The 23,781-nt window shown below is 45.3% G+C and overlaps 2 protein-coding genes across 2 annotated transcripts in view; one reads left to right on the forward strand and one right to left on the reverse strand.

Annotated features, from left to right (window-relative positions):
• The window catches only part of clec14a (C-type lectin domain containing 14A), a 483,122-nt gene that overhangs the window by 296,701 nt on the left and 162,640 nt on the right, over positions 1 to 23,781 (reverse strand). The window lies entirely within an intron of this gene.
• The window catches only part of mipol1 (mirror-image polydactyly 1), a 90,457-nt gene that overhangs the window by 4,473 nt on the left and 62,203 nt on the right, over positions 1 to 23,781 (forward strand). The window contains exons 3-8 of the mRNA XM_072365856.1: positions 10,149 to 10,215; positions 10,312 to 10,355; positions 10,454 to 10,733; positions 14,943 to 15,048; positions 15,565 to 15,670; positions 19,306 to 19,432. Coding sequence (XP_072221957.1) covers positions 10,149 to 10,215; positions 10,312 to 10,355; positions 10,454 to 10,733; positions 14,943 to 15,048; positions 15,565 to 15,670; positions 19,306 to 19,432 — 730 coding nt within the window. The remainder of the gene's footprint in view (positions 1 to 10,148; positions 10,216 to 10,311; positions 10,356 to 10,453; positions 10,734 to 14,942; positions 15,049 to 15,564; positions 15,671 to 19,305; positions 19,433 to 23,781) is intronic.

The raw sequence follows: 23,781 nt of genomic DNA on the forward strand, positions 1-23,781 counted from the left end.
CTTCCTCCAGCCTTAACAGGAAAAAACTACTCTGATCGTGGTGAATCGTTTCCATAAAGTCTTCCACACCGTTTGGTGAAGATCCCTCTTTGCTCTGGGGGTCTTTTAAGTGAAGGGACCCTGCATGCTAACCCCTGGGAAGGTGTTCTAAAATCAGGTCTCAGTCCAACACAACTGCACATAATCAGATCTTAAACAGGTCCCTCCACTATTTTTCTTCAACAACATCCAAGCTTTTTCTAAGTCTTTGTATCAGTAATGCGAGTTTTGGGCTGTAACAGAGACCCTCAGAGGAGGCAGAACAGACAGATTCTGCAGGGCGTCTGATTCCAGCAGCTGCAGAAGTCTGTTGGTCTTTTATTGAATCGTTCTCCTCTGTCACACCTTTGAATGTGAGCTCTCCAGCTCTCAGTGTCCATGTTGAATTGTGCTGAATGCTGAAATGTGTCTTCATGTAATGCCACCATGTCACAGGCAGCACCGTCTGTTTAAGAGCTGGTTCACTTACATTCGATCAGGGCACAAGTCAGACGAGGGAAAAGGGCAGAACCCACCAGTCCACATCTCTGATAATCGTGTCACGCAGCCAGCTCACAGAGAGACGGAGCTGGCTGTGAAAAGAGTCGTCTGAGTGCGGCTGACAGAGGACCAAACCTGCGTTTTACATACAGTTGAAGCGCTCACTTTCGGTTTTTCAGCCCCATTTTTGGATAAAAACAAAACAAAAATAAATTGGAGATAATTCTTCTTTCCCCTGTCAGCAGAAGATTAGATCCTCTGTGTCACGTGAAGCAGAAAAAATCCCCCAGAAAGAAGTTACATACATATATATACACGTATATAAAAGGACATTTTAGTGGCCGAACACTTCGTGGCTGAGTTGCTGTTGAAGCAGTAGAAGCAGTCTGCATGTCCAGGTGCTTGGATTTATGCACCTGTGGCCGAGGAAGTGACTGGAACACCTGAACTTAATTATTTGGATGGAAGAGTGAATACTTCTGGTAATATGGTGCATATATATCATAAATTCTGGACTATAAGCCGCTACTTTTTTCCCAGGCTTTGAGCACCGCGACTTATGCCTAATATGTTCTTTTCTTTTTTTTTCTCCATGCTGCCAAAAACATTTTGCCTCGTGACATTAGACCAATAAAACTAACGTATAGGTCTGATACAGAACTATATAACTATATTAACTGTATTAACTGTATACAGACAAGCCCGACATTATTCGTACCTCAGGAAAATTTACTTTTATTCAACCAGTAAGTTTTTTCTTGACTGGAAATGACACGGGCATCATTGTGGAAAAATTATTTCTCAGCTTTTATTTACATTTGAACAAAAAGTGGCATGTCCAAATGGCCTCCACCTGCCTGTAGGACCTCCACCTGCCTGTAGGACCTCCACCTGCCTGTAGGACCTCCCTACAGCTCCTGGTATGCTCCTGATGAGGCGGCCGATGTTCTCCTGAAGGATCTCCTCCCAGACCTGGATTAAAGCATCAGTCAACTCCTGGACAGTCTGTGGTGCAACGAGGCGTTGGTGGATGGAAGGAGTCAGGTCTGGGGAGCAGGCAGGCCAGTCCATAGCATCGATGTCTTCATCAGGCAGGAACTGCTGACACACTTCAGCCACATGAGGCTCAGCATTGTCATGCATCAGAAGGAACCCAGGAACCCAGGACCCCAGGGCCCCCTGCAGCAGCATATGGTCTCACAGTGGGTCTGAGGATCTTCTATATAAATAAAACTGAACTGAATTGAAACAAAGGAGGAGGTGGCGGTCCTGCTGCTGGGTTGTTGCCCTCCTGCAGCCCCTCTCTTAGTGTACTGGCCTGTCTCCTGGTATCTCCTCCATGCTCTGGACTCTGTGCTGAGAGACACAGCAAAGCTTCAGCTCACACTGATGGGCCATCCTGGATGAGCTGCACCACCTGAGCAGCTTCTGTGGGCTGTAGCACTGGCGTAGCCCAATTTATTTTCAACAGTGCTACACCTACACAAATGTTCAAAATAACTCTTGAATACAACATAATGAACATAGTGAAATATAACACTCTCACAGAGCCATAACGTATCCACATTACACATGATCAACAGAGCTGTTTAACCATCTGAACACAACTACTGGGCTGAGCAGCAGAGTGAAGGACCCAACCATACTGCTGCTTACCTGTGTGCAGCTCTCAATTTAAAGGGCAAAACGGCGTGGCTTGAACGCATTTATTATTTCACCAGAGCCCAGTTTCTCCACGAGCTCTTTTTCAAACATGAGCAACGACATTCAGTCTCTCTGTTTCATCGCTATTAGCAGCAATGCTAGCTGGGTGACAGCCAGGTCAATAGGTTGCCAGGTGCAGGTGCAGCTGCCTCTTTGGGTGGTACCGGCACACCTTGGCACATCCGTGGCTACGTCATTGGGCTGTAGACACCGCCTCATGCTACCTCTGGGGCTGAGAACAAAGGTGACCAAACATCAGCCAGAAAGGATGAGAACTGGTCTGGAGAACTGGTCTGTGGGCACCACCTGCAGAACCACTCCTTTATGGGGGTTGTCCTGCTAGTTGCCTCTAATTCCCACCTGGTGTCCATTTGCACAGCAGCAGGTGAAACTGATTCACCATCAGTGTTGCTTCCTAACTGGACCGCTTGATTTCACAGAAGTGTGACTGACTTGGAGTTACACTGTGCTGTTCAGCTGTTCCTTTATGGTTTTCAGCAGTGTGTATCTACATATACATTAATATAAGTCTATTTATATATTGATTAGAGCACAGAGCCACTCACACAATGTGGGCAAAGGTTTAGTTTAATGACAGAAGAAGACTGAGCAGGGCCGAGAGTGAATGAAGAGAGGGGGGGGGGGGGGGACGGTTGTGTGAACAGTCTTTAATCTGCTGGGTGGGTGGTCTACACACACTCAGTGTATTGTTAGAGGAGGGTGGGCTGCTGGCTCTGGTTTGTTTGAACATACAAATAGCTGGTGTTTCTGTGCAGGAATGTGAACCAGAATGCTGAAAAAAGAAGACTTTGATTTGCTTTTCGAAGGCCCAGAAAGTCAGCACAGAGTTCCATTATGACATCATTACATAAAGTACCCTGTGCTTTCATTTTGAAAGAGTGGGTGTGTCCACATTTTATTTTCAGTGTCCCGTACTTTATGAGGAACTTGTGGTTCTCTTTGCATCCCCCATCAGACACTCTCCCTCCCTCTGTCCATCTTCCACAGGTTGGCAGTGAGCCCAACCGGCCTTAATAATCCAACCAGCGGTTGGAGAACAAACAGATCTGACAACAAAATCACTAAATGAACTGTTGGAAAGTTAGAAGTAGAGCCGAAGGGGAGGCGTGAGTTCCAGTAAATTTCATTAATGCATTCAGGTGTTGTCTTGGTAACCTAGAAACATAACGACGAGGTAGCAAACACTTCCCTTCTGACTCACACTCATCGTTGGATAAGTAACTAGTTGGCTAACTAGTTGTCTTCCCTTTATGGCAGCAGTTGCAGAGCTTTGGCTTTCTGCTTGAACTGCAGAGGAACAATGGCATGAAGAACAGCTGGATGTGAAGCAGACATGGCAACACACCAGCTCAGAGGACTGGGTTCATGTTCAGTACATTGTTTTATTCTTTGGTCCAGGTTAACCATCTTTACCACTGCTGTTGCATGTGCTGGAGTCTCCACACGCCACGGATTCACTCTGAGAATAGCCAGCTGTAAAGTTTCAGGAGGACAGTGGACGCTCACTGGATTTATTAGACAGAATCCCTACCAACATCTGCCTCATGTCCACATGGCGGTTGACCAGCTTTGACTGAAGAGACATCAGCAGGTGCACTAATACCTCATAGTGTGGTTCATTACAGCTCATCTGAGATGATCTCCATCAGCTGCAGACATGCCCCAGCATCTGAGAGCAGACAGGACTGCTTATTATGTCATCATCTGATTTCATTTAGATTGTTTTTATGGTTCCTGTTTGGCTGAGTGGTTTCATTTTTCATTTTTCTGTGATGTGAGTGATTCAGATCGTAGGTTTGTTTCTGCTTGACTCAGACTTGAATGCACACAGCATCCAAAGCATCCTGAAAATAAAAAGCAAACAGTGGAAAAATCTCTTATCCAAACAGACACAAGATGACCAGAGCCACTTCAGCAGCACTAATCTCAAAGAAAAAGCTGTGCCGACTTTGTCCATGAGCTCATCCACCCAGGGCACTGGAACATTCACCTGTCTTTAGTCAACACAGAGCATCCTATCTCCAGCATCCTTTAGAAAATGCTGAATGGGCTGTTCCTGTAGAGCTCTTTTTGAGTCTCTTCTACACGACAGGCCAGATTTACTCATTCACACACACACATTTGCACGGTGTTGCAGAGCTTTTTCTGATGGACACATCGAAAGCAACAAGTTGTCTGGGAATCCAACCCCCAACCCTCCAGTTGGTAGACTCACGGTCCTCTTCCTGAGCTACAGCCGCCCTTTTCGGCATCTGGTGGGTTCTGGTCACCTATGCTGAAGTTTGAGGAAAAGGACTGCAATCATTTTCCGTCTCTGGCCTTCACCACACACCCTAACCCACGAGTTCTGGAGGTTGAGGTGTTAAATGGTCGTGGTCGACGCGCCGGTCTGGCAATAAGTTTATGCCCGCTGCTCTCACCCTGGCACGGGGTTGTGAGGCAGAACTGTGGACAGTTTGGTGTAGTTTCAGCTGCTTGTGCACGTCTCAGTCTTCATAAATTGGCACATTCAAACAAGGGGTCAATAGCCTCTGGCTTTCCTCAGATCATAACCTCTACTGGGATGACGTCATCGACACGCCCCCCCTGCAGCACAGTTTATTCACTCCGTGCTCTGTGACAGTCGGCTAACTTTGTTAAAGCTTGTGTTTCTGTTCTGTTAAAAACCCTCCTGTCACTGTATCTCTGTATTTGTAGGTGGGACCAGGGATAGGGAGATTTATACAACATTCTTTCCCCAGACAGTCTCATGACTTTCTAAACTGGTTCCCAGTTCCCAGTCCGAAGCTCCCACACGTTTAGCTCTGTTGCTCATTCCATGAATGCACAATCCTTACAAGTTGTACCTCGTTGGAAAGGTGGCTAATCAGGCATTCCATCAGTCTAAAAGACAGCACCAATTATTAATGTGTTGTTGTTATTGGCGCCTATCGGGGGGCTTATAGAGGGCTTTCTACACACTCGTCTACTGGAATGACGTCATCCACACGCCCCCCTGCAGCACAGTTTATTCACTCCGTGCTCTGTGACAGTCGGCTAACTTCACACAGAGTTTGCTGCTGATAGTTTTGTGCAACATGGCAGGATATTTATCAGATTTTGACAACGTGGACGACAACTTTGAGTACGATGGACGTTCTTATCGGAGTGAATGAGCTGATGATGACGTCATCCCAGTAGACGAGTGCGTAGAAAGCCCTCTATAAGCCCCCCCGATAGCCGCCAATAACAACAACACAGCAGCTATGAGCTAACAGAGCTATAGCACACGTTCATTCATTCATTCTTCTTAAAGTATTGGTGAAATAAAGACAGATAATGCCTTATTTAGAGGCTGCATCCTCTAAGCCCCGTTCACTCCGTTATATGGATCTCCAGTTATCTAAATATCTTCCGAAGGACGCCGACTTTCACCAAACTGTTCTCAGTGAGCAGATGAACGTATTTCATGCCAGAAATAAGGTTTAAAAATACTGGAGTTCCCCTTTAAAGGTGATTCTGTGGTTATAAACTCAGGATTTTATTAGAGCAGAGCGACAGTCTGGAAATGCTTTAAGTGATCATGAGTTTGCTTTGGCCTCGACGCAGCTACCGAAGCCTCAAAAGAACCGAAGTTCGGTACCCAGCCCTATCCAAGTGTAATCTTATCTGCTGTCCTGCTCCCACACACAGTGTTTCTTTGAGGTGCATGATATTTTTTATGGATATTTTTTGAGGTTGTACTGTTTCACGTTACCTTATGTGAGTGTGATGTTAATAGTGAGGCTGAAGCATTTGTTACTGGGTCTCTACATGCGTTCGCTGGTGTGCGAAAATGATTAAAGTTGTCATTTTGCATGGTTATTGCTGCTTCCAGGAAGAACCTTTTGTATTGTTTTGTGTTAAAGTGGAGCTGAAGGAGCCTCCCACTGATCACACTCTGTTGTTTCAGCACAATGTTATGTAGAGGATAGGGTCTGTTGTTCCTTATGTTCTTTAACTTGTGCAGCATTCTAGTATAGCCGCTACTCTGAGCCAGCAAGGGAGGTAGTAACAGAGGTGACGATATCTCGCCTCCTATGTCCTCAGACACATCAAGCCAGCATCTTTCAGCACTCTGACGGTGGTCACTCAGCTGACTCTGCAGTACCAGCTTAATGTGTGAAGCAACATAGCGATGTGGGACTGAGACGCCTCTTTTTGGCATATTTGAAGGGCGGCAGCTTAGCAAAGACTTCTTTTTTTACGCCGAAAGGTGTGTGAAAGAGGCTTTTGAGGAATCTCAGGATTTTTTTCAAGAGGTTGTTCATTACAATTATATTCATAAGAGTTATCCCAAAGTATTAAACCTATAAAACAACTTACTTCTAGACTCACCCTGTTGTCCATGCTGAGAGCTCTTCGGTTAAACTGAATGAACAACCTTTATATTGGTTCCTTTTTGTTCAGCTGCCTTTATTTTATTTTTTTTTTCATTTTATAAATATGAGAACCATAGATCTTGGTGACAGTAGGTGCTTTCCCACTGTAGGAACCTTTTGCAGTTCCTAGAACCTTTTCAGGAGTACAGCTGTTTTTTTGCGCGTTCGGACACACAGGAACTAGGGACCCACTCTTTTTCCCACTCCCAAAACTTTAAGTCATTTTCGAATGACATTTTGTTCTGCCATATAAATTGTGATGATGCCAGAAAACACACAGCGTCGTGTTAAACTGGTGGTGGATGGGAGGAAATGTTGATTCAGAGAAAGAGCAGAAGCTGCATCTCAAACACTTTTAAGCAATGTTAACCCTGCTTATTGGAGGGGAAACCATGGAGGAGGAAAGGTGGAACAGGGCTGTTATTTATTATGCTGTGTGACCGATTGTTAATGTGACTGCAGCAGTTCACACTGTGTTGAAAGCGATGTGTTACCAGGTCTGACCCAGTCAGACTGCTATCTCCATCCCAGAAAAGAACCCATTTAAATGAAATCATTCACACATTTAATTCAAAGGAGTTTAAAGCACATTTATGATTTTATTTTTAAACAATAGTACAGAAGGTACTAACAGAACTACAGAAAAAGGAGGACTGGGGGGTTGTAGCAGATCAGCAACTAGAAAACAAGAAAAATACAAAAAGGTTTGTAAAAAACTACAGTCTAGCAGTCTTGTCCTGAAAGAATAACAGTAAAGGATCCCAGATCTTACGAAACACGTCCCTCTGTCCAATCTCAGCCATTTCAACCCAGCCTCAAATGAAACGGAGGCACATAGTCTTTTTCCACACCCACAGTGTCAGTCTCTTAGCTATCATATTCCAAACATAACTGCCATCCTTTCATATTTATTTGCATAAGACACAAAGACGGCGATAAGGGGGTCTAGTGTTTACCAAATGCTACAGAAAAACATTGGAAAATGCTGTTTGAGAACAAAGCGTTGCAAACAGGGGAGGAATCAGTAAAAAAACTGTAGTTTTTCCATCAAATAGTCGTCTTTGTGTTGTATAAAATGTAATCTGATACTGACAGAACAATCGTGTTTATTAATCAAACATTGATCCGTCCAGGATCTGGAAAAACATCCAGATCTTAGCTGAGCTCTGGTAGAAAGAATGAATATACATATGTATATTATATATATAACATTTCATATGATATACAGATATACATACCATTGGTTTCCCACATGGCACCAATGGATGTCCTCCAAGCCGAGTCTTTGGGCAGTTGGTGCATAGCTTTATCTGCCTCTATATGGTGTTAGTGAGACGGAAAATATGAATGATTTACCCTGTTAGGAGGGTAACCAGGAAGATCTTCTCGCATTATGATTGTTATGGAGGCAAACCAGACAGCAATTTGACATAAATGGAGCTTTCTTCCGCCATACAATGATGCACATTTATGCATTTTACAAGTTAGTAGAGCAAAACAGCATGCATCTTTTGTCCTAATGGCCTTGTAATTCCATATAAATGGTAGGATTATTGAGACGTGTTGCTTTAAGTAGGATTGAGCTATAATTTAGAAACATTTTGAACCTTGAAACTGTAAATATGAGCCATGTTTGCAGGTGGTTGTAACATGTTCGAAAAGATAATCGACTGTTGCTTTTGGCACTTTTTGGTATAGATTAGAGAAAAAGTTCAACAGATGATTGGGTTTCACATGTTAAAACCCTTTTTGAACAAGCTTTAAAAGCTGACATCACAGAGACCCCCAAGGTAAATCCATCTGATCACAAGTGTGTAACAAACTGGAAAAGTGAGTGAAATAACGGATGAGTTGCCCTGCAGTGGGACCTGGACTGGACTGACCCAGCGCCCTTCTCTCAGTGTATTATTCGATTGGTTGGAGCTGAAATCTGACTGATGGTTGAACTGGATTTGCTGCTGGCTTTAGAGTGATGATGAAAAGAGTTGTGGGAAGTCAAAGGTCACACATTTCCATGATGTTAGGACACTGGTTCTGATCAGATTGATCAGAGGATTGATCAGTGTTGAAGAGAAGCTGTTGGGTTGTGCTCCTCAGGTGAGCTGAGCGGGATGAAAGCTCGGCTGTTTATATGCAGATGCATCTTTACTGTATGTTCTCTGCTCTGTGTGTGTGTGTGTGTGTGTGTGTGTCCTCTGTATGCCGTGTCTCTCCTTGGCTTAATGTCCGTATCTAAATTCATGTGCGGCATGGCGGCGGCGTGGTGACGGCGGGGCGGATCACAGGCGGATTGTGTTGGATTTGACTTGAAGCCTCTTTAATCATTGTAACACCGTCATTAATATTCATGCAGTCAGCTGGAACACCCAGCACTCACCGCTCCAAACTTTCTGCACAAAATGTATTAAATACAGCTTAAAAAATTAATGGACTTTAGTTAATATTCCATGAAAAAGAAGGGGGAGGTGGGGGACACACGCCTCCCCTTGCTTTCCCCCTCCTTCTCTGATTGGTTCATGGAGATTGCTCCTTTGATTGGCCTTTGTGTTTTCCCTTTTTTCTGCAGATTTTTCCATCTTTGACGAGACTTCAAAGCGAACACGAGGCATGAACGGTCATTTAGAAGGATTTAAGCACATTATCACATCTGTAATTGTACATGAATAATAAGAGGAGCCGCCGTGATCAATTAGCTTTGAGTCCACAAGAAGATCAGAACCGTGGGGGGGCGGAGGGATGGGGTGGGGTGGAGTGGAGGACAGCAGGAAATTAGAAAAGTTTCCAAGTGTAGAAGAAATGATGCAGTATTAACTGTAATTCAGCTGTTTGGCAGTCAGAGCAGCTCGCTCTGTGTTGTTGTGGTTGAACGCCTCAGATTCATGCAGAACGGCCTCTCAGTCGGGTTTTCTCTTACACATTTACAGGAACAAATGCAGAAGTTAGACTTGGTCCATTACACAGTTTTTAGCTATAGTGTGGCATGACTGCAACCTTCATAAAATGGTTTTTCTTTGCAATGTTAAAGGTGCTAGCGTGGACTTCTCAGCCCTGTGCAGGAGTCTCACAACATGCAGATTCTACCGCTTCACCTTAAACAGATGGGGAATACTGAGAAGCACTGAAGGAAAGTTGCGGTTCATGTTCCCGTGCTGTTTAAAGTCTAGAAGTGATCACGGCTGCACTGACCGCTCTTTGGGATGCAGCTAGTATTTGCACTGTGATGCAGTTCTGGGTCCTCCACCTCTTCTGCTGTGCATGTGTTGTGTTGCTTCATTGGGAATTATTGGATGTTTAACATGAGATCTGCCACCATTTTGTTGAGCTTTACTCTGATTGCTGCCTTTGTTAATGAAATCCAGTAATTGCCTTTAACAGCACCTTAAAGCTGAGTTTGTTCTGTTAATGAGCTGCAAGTATTTACTGTCTTTAACAGGATTCAGGCTGGCTGTGTGTAGCAGTGTGTTTCAGGTTGTGATTTTTCATTTTTATTTATTTTTTCCTCAGCTAATCCCAAAGTCAACGTGGAACTGCGACAGCGGCTGCCCTCTCAGTACCTCAGCGGTGCCAACAGGTAGGTGCAGCACCTGCTGCCTCTCCTCTGTTGTCGCTCACAAAGTAACGTCCCTTCATGTCACATTTACTCCAACCCAAACCCTGTGCTTTACAGACCAGAGACCAGCCTGAACCCAGGCCTCAGCGATTGCTCTCAAGGTAACACCATCCAGCCCTGATTAAACATCCATCAGATCTATCTAAAAATGGAGTATTTCAGTCCTGCTGACTCATACCTTGCTGTCTGTCTCTTTCAGCCAGTCAGCACCTTCAGGAGTTTCCAATCTCCTACTCCCCCTCCCCTGTCTCCCACAGGAGGTGTGTGTCCCCCGTCTCTCCTCCATCCTACAGGAGCCCTCTGTCTCCATTGTCCTCCAGGTTTCTAAGAAGTACAGGGGAGATGGAGGTGGACCTTCCCACCAGCAGGGGCCCATCTCCTTGGGCAGAGAGTTGCAGGGACACTTCGGATGAAGATGCAGCACCTCGAGGTCCCGGTAGTCCTGCCCAGGGAACACACCTGACCACTGCCGGCGACGGGTGAGAGGGTAGACATTGCTCCAACTCTCTAAGTACTTATTACCACCACTGCTGCTGCTACTGTGTTTAGAAGTAAACGGCTGCAGGTGAAGCACCAAGAAATGAGGTTGAAAAAGAAGCATGAAAAGAAGTGGAAGTACCTGTAGACGATTAAAGAAACAAACACAAAAAGCTAGTTTGCAGAAGCTGATGGGCTGCTCAGTTTAATGTGAACCAGTGTTATAAACCACCGTGGACACATGGCCACGTTCTGCGGCTGGTTTCAGAAGAACCAAAAGCATCAGATCCCAGCTCGTAAGAAGTTCCATTCACTTCAGTGCTTTGAAAATAAAGAAAAAATAAGTGATTTATCAGAGCTATAGATTATTACACATTGAAATAATGATATTGGTTATATTGGGAGTGCCATAATGTCAAGTTTTTGTGTGTTTTTTGAAAAGATTAATGTGATATGTTTAGAGCCTTGCCACAGACAGATTTATTAAAAAGTTTATTGCTTTTTATTGAAGCTCCCTGTCTTTCTGTAATTCAGGTTCATTTGTCTCCTCTTTAGATACTTTTCAAATAAACCTGTGCATCACTGTATGAAGTGTAAGCTGTTAAATTTAGATTTCATTTGATTAGTTGAAGTGTTTGAGGGCCAGGCAGAAATAGAAAGATAGTAAAAGCAATTGCAGCAGGAAGGTGAAGAAGTTGATTAGAAGCAGCTGATATAATAAAGTCAGAAACAGTCAATTACAGAAGACTGTGTCAGCCATATTCAGTGTCTTATTTACCTGCCTTATTACGCTAAGAAGCAGCCTGACCTTTAAGGTAATATGAGAGAATTACAGGCGTACATCAGTCAGCGCTTATTAAACTTGCTGCCTGCAGCTCCGTGCCTCACATTTGATAATATGCGGCCACAACCTCACTTTAAAACACCTGACCTGAATACACATAGGTGATCCACTAATGAAACCCACTCTAAGATGATGTCATTGGAGACCTTACCACTCGCAGCCTCACCAGAACAATCTTTATATATATATATATCAGCAACTTTTGCAGCATCCTCCTTTGCAGCTTCATTAGCTCAAGGGGCTCCAAAACAATCCCTACAAACACTTAGGAAAGAGTGGGTCGCTCTCAGGAGCTCAGTGAGTTCCAGTGTGGTACCCTGACAGGATGCCACCTGTGCAACAAGTCCAATCGGGAAATGTCCTCGCTGCTAAATGTTGTGCTAAATATGTCAGTGGTATTACAGCAAAGTGGAAGCGGTTGGGAACGACAGCAGCTCAGCTACGAGGTGGTCAGCCATGTAAAATGACAGAGCCTGGTCAGGGGATGCTGAGGCATAGTGCTCAGAGGTCACCAACTTTCTGCAGAGTCGGTCGCTACAGACCTCTAAACTTCCTGTGGCCTTCAGATCAGCTCAAGAACAGTGCGTAGAGAGCTTCATGGAATGGGTTTCCATGGTAACTGCATCTAAGCCATACATCACCAAATCCAATGCAAAGCGTCGGGTGCAGTGGTGTAAAGCTGCCGCCACTGGACTCCAGAGAAGTGGAGAAGCCTTCTCTGGAGGGACGAATCACGCTTCTCCATCTGGAAACCTGATGGATGAGTCTGGGTTTTGCGGTTGCCAAGGGAACGGTACTTGTCTGACTGCATTGTGTAAGGTTTGGTGGAGGAGGGATTATGGTGTGGGGTTGTTCTTCAGGAGCTGGGCTTGGCCCCTTAGTTCCAGTGAAAGGAACTCTGAATGCTTCAGCATACCAAGAGATTTTGGACCATTTCATGCTCCCAACTCTGTAGAAACAGTTTGGGGATGGACCCTTCCTGTTCCAACATGACTGCACACCAGTGCACAAAGCAGGGTCCATAAAGACATGGATGAGCCAGTTTGGTGTGGAAGAACCTGACTGGCCTGCACAGAGTCCTGACCTCAACCTGATAGAACACCTTTGGGATGAATTAGAGCAGAGACTGAGAGCCAGGCTTCTGTCCAACATCAGTGTCTAACCTCACAAATGAGCTTCTGGAAGAATGGTCAAAAACTCCCATAAACACTCCTAAACCTTGAGGAAAGCTCGCCCAGAAGAGCTGAAGCTGTTATAGCTGCAAAGGGTGGGCCGACGTCATATTAATCCCTATGGATTAAGAATGGGATGTCGCTGTAGTTCAGGAGGAAGAGCAGTCGCCCACCAATTGGAAGGTTGGTGGTTCGACTCTGGCTTCCCTGAACACATGTCGAAGTGGGCTTGGGCAAGACTCTGAATCCCATGTTGCCTCCCGATGCATCCGTCGATGTATGAATTATTTGAGGTTGGGTTAGGGAAACCGGTCTGGAAGACATCCCTCACCACAACAGGCAACAATCCTTCAGCTCCTGCTGGAGGATTCTGAGATGTTCCTTGAACATAAGGCATCTGATCTCTCCAGCGAGTTCTGGATCTGCCCTGGGGTCTCCTACCAGTTCGACATGCCAAAAACATCTCCAAAGGAAGCTGATCAGGTGACATCCCAGTTGCCCAAGCCACCTCAGCTAACTCCTTCCACAAACAAAGAAATAAAAGGGTTTTCTTCTTTCAGGGACAGATGATGAATTCATGTGACTGTAGGAAGGAGTGCAATGGTTCCCCGAGCCTCCATACTTTTACAGATTTGTGATTGAGACACAATGAGTCAGTTTCTCAAGAGGGATACGGGCTAATATCTGTGATATCCACACTGTTGGGACCTGAGGAGTGGACCGCCGCAACAAAATGCATTTCTTAGCCAGAAATAAAAGAATCATTAGGAGTGACTCAGTATCAGTGTCCGAAAAACTGTCTGCAGTATGGTTCAAAAGACATAAAGAAGGAGTTTGTGGGAGCTGTCGACCTGTGACCTTCTAAATGGCAGAATGAACCCCTTTCCAGAAAGGTTGGAGCTGGAGTCTCTAAGGCAGTTGGTTGCTGCCTTTAGCATTGTTCTGATAACAGCTGCAACACTGCTGGGGCCAAATTGTATCTGCTTTGCTGGTCCTTTGGATCTTTCATCAGTGTGGGTAGGGAGGACCTTCTGCTTGGGCAACGGTTGGTCCTCCATATCACTTTGCCCTGGCTTGCACCCTGGAGAGGACACTCCAGCTGTGCCTCACAATGTTGAAACAACATGGGAAGCAGCAGACAAACGGACCGAAACCAGAACACCAGGCAAAAAAAGAAAGATATTTTTCAAATACATGAGACCAGTTTGGAACCTGGAACATTCATACAATGACACCAGGATTCGCTGTGGACCTTCAAGACATGTGATGCCAGAAACTCAGCTGTCATCAATGATGACATCACCGCATTACTGGCTCTAAGGTGTATCAGCAGCATAACAACAACCCGTTTCGCTTCTGTACTTTCACACGACACAGAATGCACATCAGTCCCTGCTTAAAAGGTTTGTGTGAAATAAGCTGTTTTAAAGAAGCTAAGTGTGACAGGGAGGCTGTGGGTCCAGGAAGAATAGGAGGTTAGTGTAGCTGGAAGCAGGTTGGAAGCACACTGAGTGTCCTCTTCCGCCTTAAATCCTGTGATCTTTTTCCTGATCTACCCCTCCTTGCTGTCTGTTATCCTGGGTTTGAGCTGCGTTTCAACACATTCCTGAAAACTTTATTCTTCATGTTCAGCAGCTGTTTGTGGTCACTTGTGATCTAAATAGACTTATATATATAGTACTTTTCTCTTCTGGTCCAGCTGACCACTCAAAAGGTTTTTGTCTATAGTCTATACAATTTTACAGGCTTATACAGTGTGGCCTCATACAACTTCTACAGTCATATGCAAGCACAATCACAAATGATCTGCTGTTTTCTATTTATGATCTGCTCAAAAGCCCTTTGAGATCTTGCGATGTAAAGATCACTACAAATAAAATGTATTATTATTCTTATTTTATTATGAAAGCAGCATAAGAGTAAACGCTTCAGGTCAGACATGTATGCAAGTTGCATAGTTAAATACGAGTAATACACAAACAGAACAGTAAGCAACACAACAAACAATGAAAATGGAAATGAATTCATTAAAATAAGTCAAAATAAAATAGTTCTATATAGTTACATCGGTTGAAACACTTCTGAACAGGAGATATTACTGTTCCTGCAAGAATCCCTTCACTTCTTTAGCCTGTCCATGCCTGTTTCCACCGTAGAGCTCACTGATGAAATAAACCCTGTTTTGTGTCCTGTAGCCCCCATCAGATGGCTGCACCAGTTCCACCTCAGAGTTTAGATCGAGACAAAAACATCTCGTTCTTACTGAAGGAGCTCGACACTCTGAGAGAAATCAACAACAAGGTAAGAATGCACACCGGTGGAGACGAGCTGCTGCTCCTCTCTCATGTTTTTCTGTAAGGTCAGCAGGAAATGATCCTTTCCAGTCATTTAACTTGTAATTGCGGGTACTTCTGGCTACGTTGTCAAGCTTAAGAACACGTGACATCCAGCCGTACATTTTCAAACCAGAGTCAGATCCAAGGGAATCAAAGTGAGCAGCATGACCAACCGTCAGAAAGAAGATGGCCGTCGGGTAGATGTGCTCAGCATGTGTGTGACGCTGCGTTTCTGAAGCAACAAACCGCTGTTTTGTGTTTCCATTTATTAACACAAAGTGCTGTTGACTGAAGACGGCCTTTTTGCACCAGAAGACGCAGCGCATTTGTGAAAGAGGCTTAAAAGTAAAAGATAAAAGTAAAGTGACTGAAGCTGTAGATCGTTTCCTTACAGCAGCATCTTCAGCTCTGATGTTTGTTCAGGAAACAAAGCCCAGAGTTGAAAGAAGCAGGCAATCTGTAACTCACTGCTCTTTTTCAGCTGCAGGAGCAGCTGGTTCACAAAGAGAAGGAGCTGCAGAGGAGGGAAGTGGACGAGGAGCTGAAAGAGGAGCAAAAGGATGCCCACCGCTGGGAGAGGCCCACATGTGAGAAGGGGAAGAGGGGGAGGCGCATGTCACAGTTTACACTCCTCTAAAACACACACACACTCATATTTATAAATGTGTGTGTGCGTACATGCAGTTAGGTCCATAAAGTCTTAAACTCATCATCAGGTGTTGGGTTTCCTCCTTTTTAATGCACTTTCTGTCCGAACTTTAGTTTTCAGCAAGTGAAATGCATGCTCCGTTGGGTTATAATCAGGTGACGGACCATTCAAGAATATTCCTGGGCTGCTTTGGCTCTATGCTTTGGGTCTTTGTCCATCTGTAGTATGGAATGCTGCCCCATCGATTTGACTGCATTTAGCTGAGCAGTCAGAACCGAACACCTCAGATCCTGTGTCACATCACCAATAAACACCCGGTGGCTGCCATCACGCTGCTCCGCTGGGTTTTACAGATGATGTGGTACGCTTTGGATCATGAGCTGATCCACACCTTCTCCATACTTTTAGGTAGAGGTGGACCTTGGTTTCATCTGTCCAAAGAAGGTTTTTCCAGAACTGAGCTGCTTTTTTAAGATGTCCAGGCTTACGAGTGGCTTGCAGCCTGCAGTGAACCCTCTGTATTTACTGTCATGCAGCCTGATGGTAGACTTGGATATCGGCTGTGGTGAAGGGGTTTGTCTTCACCATGGAAATGATTCTGTATATTGAATCATTGTATCATTATATTGATTGTATATTCCCACCATATACAAAACAACATGGACACAAATGTAAGACAGTTTAAAGCTGGACATGACATCTGTTTGTATGCAGATGTGTAACTGTATCTGAGTTCAGGTCCTCAGTTCCAAGCTGAGAAGGCCTCTTGGATGAGAGCTAAGAAAGAAGTGGAATTCTGTGTTGGCTCTTAAGGCCTATTCACGTTTTAAGTGTCTGCACCCGCACAAGGTCAGTGTGACAGAGGTTTAAACATCTGGACCAGTTCCTGAGGATCCACTGCGACCGATGCTGTGCACCCACTGTTCACACTCCTGCATCAATCTCAGGTCACAACACAACAGCAGACAAAGAATACGAGGAGCCGAACAATATACTGCAGAGAGGGGCCTGATAACTGAAGGCTCTGCCTCCCATTCTGCTTTTAGGGGCCTGATAACTGAAGGCTCTGCCTCCCATTCTGCTTTTAGGGGCCTGATAACTGAAGGCTCTGCCTCCCATTCTGCTTTTAGGGGCCTGATAACTGAAGGCTCTGCCTCCCATTCTGCTTTTAGGGGCCTGATAACTGAAGGCTCTGCCTCCCATTCTGCTTTTAGGGGCCTGATAACTGAAGGCTCTGCCTCCCATTCTGCTTTTAGGGGCCTGATAGCTGAAGGCTCTGCCTCCCATTCTGCTTTTAGGGGCCTGATAACTGAAGGCTCTGCCTCCCATTCTGCTTTTAGGGGCCTGATAACTGAAGGCCCTGCCTCCCATTCTGCTTTTAGGGGCCTGATAACTGAAGGCTCTGCCTCCCATTCTGCTTTTAGGGGCCTGATAACTGAAGGCTCTGCCTCCCATTCTGCTTTTAGAAACTCTGGGAACCACAAGGAAACCTGCAGCCTGAGAGCAAAGTGCTCTGTTGGGGAAATATCCAACTATGAGATCTTTAAGATGTGATGGAGCTCGGTCATTAAGAGCTTTATTTATTTGTTAATTATTCTATTCTGGATTTTAGTCCCTCTGGCCAAATACACTAATTTCTCTTTTGTCTGAATTCAGAAGCAGAAGAATTCTTGACCGTCCCGGTCTTTATGTCTTTGAGGTATTCTTGTTATTTTCTTAACTTTTTTGTTTAGACTGGATCAGACTAACACAGACTAATATAACTGCACATCATCTGCATAACAAGGGGAAAAACAAAGTACCGAGCTACATAATCAACTTTAGTCTGCCAAAGACTCAAAACAACAAGATAAATAAGACTTAAAGCAGAAAAATAGATGCAAGTTCCCTCCATTTTCCACACATTCAAAAGAACTATGTGGCCATATTCTATGTATGCGTTTTTTTTCTTTATTCTGACAGCTTCAAAATGATTTTTTCAGCGTTTGAAGTTGTTAGAACGAGGTTGAGCCAGGCTGGGGGCCAGCTAATCTTCTGCTTTAAGCAGTCCTAACAGCGTGGTCACCTCAGTAACCTGTTGACACCAGCTGACCAATCACAAACATGTCAGTCTCTCGTCCTGCGCCATCGTGGCACGAGTTGATGAGAAATTACAGTTGTGCCGGGTTGAAAGTGGTGTGGGAGGGTGACGGAGGTCAGTGAGTCAAGCAGCTGTAGCTACACCTCTCCTTATCCTGTAGTTTTTCCATCTTCTGACAGAACTGGTTGGTTTTGGTGTTTTTTTCTCAGGAACCTGTATTGCAGCTGTCACCAGATTGAAATGTTACCTAATCTAGCAGCTGCAGACTGTATGAAGCTGCTTTGTTAACACCGAGTGTTTGTTCCATGTAACCTGGGCTGAAAGATGCCGTGTTAATAAGGAGCTTTTACTGATGAAAACAAACCCTCTGCAGCATCAGAACCAATCAGCTGGACATCATGCAGCATTAACAGCACACTTCATTTATTTTGTACTATCCAGTTCTTCTGTGTTATCAGGCCGTGGCTCTGATTTAATTTCCTCCCTTATTAAAACCGTGTGGCAGTGAAAGAGCGGGCACCTTTGTCTAATGAAGACCTGAGAACTGGAACAGGTGACCTCGTCATTAATGATGATACAGCAGCTGCAGACTGCGTGCACGTGCTTCACCTTATTTTCGGTGATGCACACACACTCATACGCAGGGGGTTTAGTTTCTAGCCCAAGGACACGAGGCCTGAAGTAGCCAGAGTCAAACCGCTGACCTTCTTCCTCCTGAGCCACAGCTGCCCCATCGTGGTGGTGATATGAAATGGTTTTCATCAGGATTTAGAGACGACTGTGAGGAAACATGGACAGTTCAGACTGCTGAGTGCACTTGAACCTGTGCCACATCCAAGCTTCACACTCACTCCTACCAGCACTTTCCAATGATTACACTCAGTTCAAATGACCTTTAACTGTTCTCTGACCCGGGATCAGGCTGATAAGACCTCCCAGCTCATCTGCAGAGCTAACAGCAGCGCAGCTGAGACACCTCCTGAGACCAATGGATCACATCCAGATGTTGGATCCAATAGATCACATGTTAACGTCTGGAAGGGTGCTGCCAGAGCAGTGCTGGGAGCAGACCATTCAGACTGTGCTGCTAAGAGATGTGGGCTTGATTTAGCTGAGTCCCTTCTGACACAGCAGCAGAATGAAAAGGTTCCTGCTGGAACACACACACACTTACACGCACACGCACATGCACGCACACACGCACATGCACGTGCACACACAAACACACACACACAGCAGCGCTCCAATAACCAGCAGAGTCTCTGTTCTGTGATGATTTCCACCTCACTTTCAGTCTCACAAGAGCTGTGGTCATTTCTGCTTTATTACAGCTTGAACACACACACACACACACACACACACACACACAGTGTAGTAATAAAGATCTCTTCTCTGATTGGTTGGTCAGTCTGAGGAGAAACAAACATACTTATTTTAGTTTCAGAAGAACCCGAGACTGACTCTCCTTGTCTCCTCTCTCCTTGTCTCCTCAGCGGTGTTGGAGGAGGTGCTTGCATCTCAGAGGGACAGAGATCAGGCTCTGATGTCACGACTCCTGCTGGCCAATGAGGAGAGAGACGCGGCTTTGCTTCGTGCCCGCAGGCTGCAGCAGGCATCTGAGTAGGACTTCATTGTTCTTGTTGAGTTGGTCACCGGTTAACAGGTTAACAGCATCAGGAACAGGCTGCAGCAGGCATCTGAGTAGGACTTCATTGTTTTTGTTGAGTTGGTCACCGGTTAACAGGTTAACAGCATCAGGAACAGGCTGCAGCAGGCATCTGAGTAGGACTTCATTGTTTTTGTTGAGTTGGTCACCGGTTAACAGGTTAACAGCATCAGGAACAGGCTGCAGCAGGGATCTGAGTAGGACTTCATTGTTTTTATTGAGTTGGTCACCGGTTAACAGGTTAACAGCATCAGGAACAGGCTGCAGCAGGCATCTGAGTAGGACTTCATTGTTTTTGTTGAGTTGGTCACCGGTTAACAGGTTAACAGCATCAGGAACAGGCTGCAGCAGGCATCTGAGTAGGACTTCATTGTTTTTATTGAGTTGGTCACCGGTTAACAGGTTAACAGCATCAGGAACAGGCTGCAGCAGGCATCTGAGTAGGACTTCATTGTTCTTGTTGAGTTGGTCACCGGTTAACAGGTTAACAGCATCAGGAACAGGCTGCAGCAGGCATCTGAGTAGGACTTCATTGTTTTTTATTGAGTTGGTCACCGGTTAACAGGTTAACAGCATCAGGAACAGGCATCTGAGTAGGACTTCATTGCTTTTGTTGAGTTGGTCACCGGTTAACAGGTTAACAGCATCAGGAACAGGCTGCAGCAGGCATCTGAGTAGTACTTCATTGTTTTTGTTGAGTTGGTCACCGGTTAACAGGTTAACAGCATCAGGAACAGGCTGCAGCAGGCATCTGAGTAGGACTTCATTGTTTTTGTTGAGTTGGTCACCAGTTAACAGGTTAACAGCATCAGGAACAGGCTGCAGCAGGCATCTGAGTAGGACTTCATTGTTCTTGTTGAGTTGGTCACCAGTTAACAGGTTAACAGCATCAGGAACAGGCATCTGAGTAGGACTTCATTGTTCTTGTTGAGTTGGTCACCAGTTAACAGGTTAACAGCATCAGGAACAGGCTGCAGCAGGCATCTGAGTAGGACTTCATTGTTTTTGTTGAGTTGGTCACCGGTTAACAGGTTAACAGCATCAGGAACAGGCTGCAGCAGGCATCTGAGTAGGACTTCATTGTTTTTGTTGAGTTGGTCACCGGTTAACAGGTTAACAGCATCAGGAACAGGCTGCAGCAGGCATCTGAGTAGGACTTCATTGTTTTTGTTGAGTTGGTCACCGGTTAACAGGTTAACAGCATCAGGAACAGGCTGCAGCAGGCATCTGAGTAGGACTTCATTGTTTTTGTTGAGTTGGTCACCGGTTAACAGGTTAACAGCATCAGGAACAGGCTGCAGCAGGCATCTGAGTAGGACTTCATTGTTATTGTTGAGTTGGTCACCAGTTAACAGGTTAACAGCATCAGGAACAGGCTGCAGCAGGCATCTGAGTAGGACTTCATTGTTTTTGTTGAGTTGGTCACCGGTTAACAGGTTAACAGCATCAGGAACAGGCTGCAGCAGGCATCTGAGTAGGACTTCATTGTTTTTGTTGAGTTGGTCACCGGTTAACAGGTTAACAGCATCAGGAACAGGCTGCTGCAGGCATCTGAGTAGGACTTCATTGTTTTTGTTGAGTTGGTCACCGGTTAACAGGTTAACAGCATCAGGAAGAGGCTTCAGCAGGCATCTGAGTAGGACTTCATTGTTCTTGTTGAGTTGGTCACCGGTTAACAGGTTAACAGCATCAGGAACAGGAGGCAGCAGGCATCTGAGTAGGACTTCATTGCTTTTGTTGAGTTGGTCACCGGTTAACAGGTTAACAGCATCAGGAACAGTTATCTGAGTAGAACTTCATTGTTCTTGTTGAGTTGGTCACCGGTTAACAGGTTAACAGCATCAGGAACAGGCTGCAGCAGGCATCTGAGTAGGACTTGATTGTTTTTGTTGAGTTGGTCACCGGTTAACAGGTTAACAGCATCAGGAACAGGCTGCAGCAGGCATCTGAGTAGGACTTCATTGTTTTTGTTGAGTTGGTCACCAGTTAACAGGTTAACAGCATCAGGAACAGGCTGCAGCAGGCATCTGAGTAGGACTTCATTGTTTTTGTTGAGTTGGTCACCGGTTAACAGGTTAACAGCATCAGGAACAGGCTGCAGCAGGCATCTGAGTAGGACTTCATTGTTTTTGTTGAGTTGGGCACCGGTTAACAGGTTAACAGCATCAGGAACAGGCTGCAGCAGGCATCTGAGTAGGACTTCATTGTTTTTGTTGAGTTGGTCACCGGTTAACAGGTTAACAGCATCAGGAACAGGCTGCAGCAGGCATCTGAGTAGGACTTCATTGTTTTTGTTGAGTTGGTCACCGGTTAACAGGTTAACAGCATCAGGAACAGGCTGCAGCAGGCATCTGAGTAGGACTTCATTGTTTTTGTTGAGTTGGTCACTGGTTAACAGGTTAACAGCATCAGGAACAGGCTGCAGCAGGCATCTGAGTAGGACTTCATTGTTTTTGTTGAGTTGGTCACCGGTTAACAGGTTAACAGCATCAGGAACAGGCTGCAGCAGGCATCTGAGTAGGACTTCATTGTTTTTGTTCAGTTGGTCACTGGTTAACAGGTTAACAGCATCAGGAACAGGCTGCAGCAGGCATCTGAGTAGGACTTCATTGTTTTTGTTGAGTTGGTCACCGGTTAACAGGTTAACAGCATCAGGAACAGGCTGCCGCAGGCATCTGAGTAGGACTTCATTGCTTTTGTTGAGTTGGTCACCGGTTAACAGGTTAACAGCATCAGGAACAGTTATCTGAGTAGAACTTCATTGTTCTTGTTGAGTTGGTCACCGGTTAACAGGTTAACAGCATCAGGAACAGGCTGCAGCAGGCATCTGAGTAGGACTTCATTGTTTTTGTTGAGTTGGTCACCAGTTAACAGGTTAACAGCATCAGGAACAGGCTGCAGCAGGCATCTGAGTAGGACTTCATTGTTATTGTTGAGTTGGTCACCAGTTAACAGGTTAACAGCATCAGGAACAGGCTGCAGCAGGCATCTGAGTAGGACTTCATTGCTTTTGTTGAGTTGGTCACCGGTTAACAGGTTAACAGCATCAGGAACAGGCTGCAGCAGGCATCTGAGTAGGACTTCATTGTTTTTGTTGAGTTGGTCACCGGTTAACAGGTTAACAGCATCAGGAACAGGCTGCAGCAGGCATCTGAGTAGGACTTCATTGTTTTTGTTGAGTTGGTCACCGGTTAACAGGTTAACAGCATCAGGAACAGGCTGCAGCAGGCATCTGAGTAGGACTTCATTGTTTTTGTTGAGTTGGTCACCGGTTAACAGGTTAACAGCATCAGGAACAGGCTGCAGCAGGCATCTGAGTAGGACTTCATTGTTTTTGTTGAGTTGGTCACCGGTTAAGAGGTTAACAGCATCAGGAACAGGCTGCAGCAGGCATCTGAGTAGGACTTCATTGTTTTTGTTGAGTTGGTCACCGGTTAACAGGTTAACAGCATCAGGAACAGGCTGCAGCAGGCATCTGAGTAGGACTTCATTGTTTTTGTTGAGTTGGTCACCGGTTAACAGGTTAACAGCATCAGGAACAGGCTGCAGCAGGCATCTGAGTAGGACTTCATTGTTCTTGTTGAGTTGGTCACTGGTTAACAGGTTAACAGCATCAGGAACAGGCTGCAGCAGGCATCTGAGTAGGACTTCATTGTTTTTGTTGAGTTGGTCACCGGTTAAGAGGTTAACAGCATCAGGAACAGGCTGCAGCAGGCATCTGAGTAGGACTTCATTGTTTTTGTTGAGTTGGTCACTGGTTAACAGGTTAACAGCATCAGGAACAGGCTGCAGCAGGCATCTGAGTAGGACTTCATTGTTTTTGTTGAGTTGGTCACCGGTTAACAGGTTAACAGCATCAGGAACAGGCTGCCGCAGGCATCTGAGTAGGACTTCATTGCTTTTGTTGAGTTGGTCACCGGTTAACAGGTTAACAGCATCAGGAACAGTTATCTGAGTAGAACGTCATTGTTTTTGTTGAGTTGGTCACCGGTTAACAGGTTAACAGCATCAGGAACAGGCTGCCGCAGGCATCTGAGTAGGACTTCATTGTTTTTGTTGAGTTGGTCACCAGTTAACAGGTTAACAGCATCAGGAACAGGCTGCAGCAGGCATCTGAGTAGGACTTCATTGTTATTGTTGAGTTGGTCACCGGTTAACAGGTTAACAGCATCAGGAACAGGCTGCAGCAGGCATCTGAGTAGGACTTCATTGCTTTTGTTGAGTTGGTCACCGGTTAACAGGTTAACAGCATCAGGAACAGGCTGCAGCAGGCATCTGAGTAGGACTTCATTGTTTTTGTTGA

This window comes from Leuresthes tenuis, unplaced genomic scaffold (assembly GCF_036924035.1).
Source record: "Leuresthes tenuis unplaced genomic scaffold, fLeuTen1.0.hap1 SCAF_15, whole genome shotgun sequence".
NCBI classification, from domain to species: Eukaryota; Metazoa; Chordata; class Actinopteri; order Atheriniformes; family Atherinopsidae; genus Leuresthes; species Leuresthes tenuis.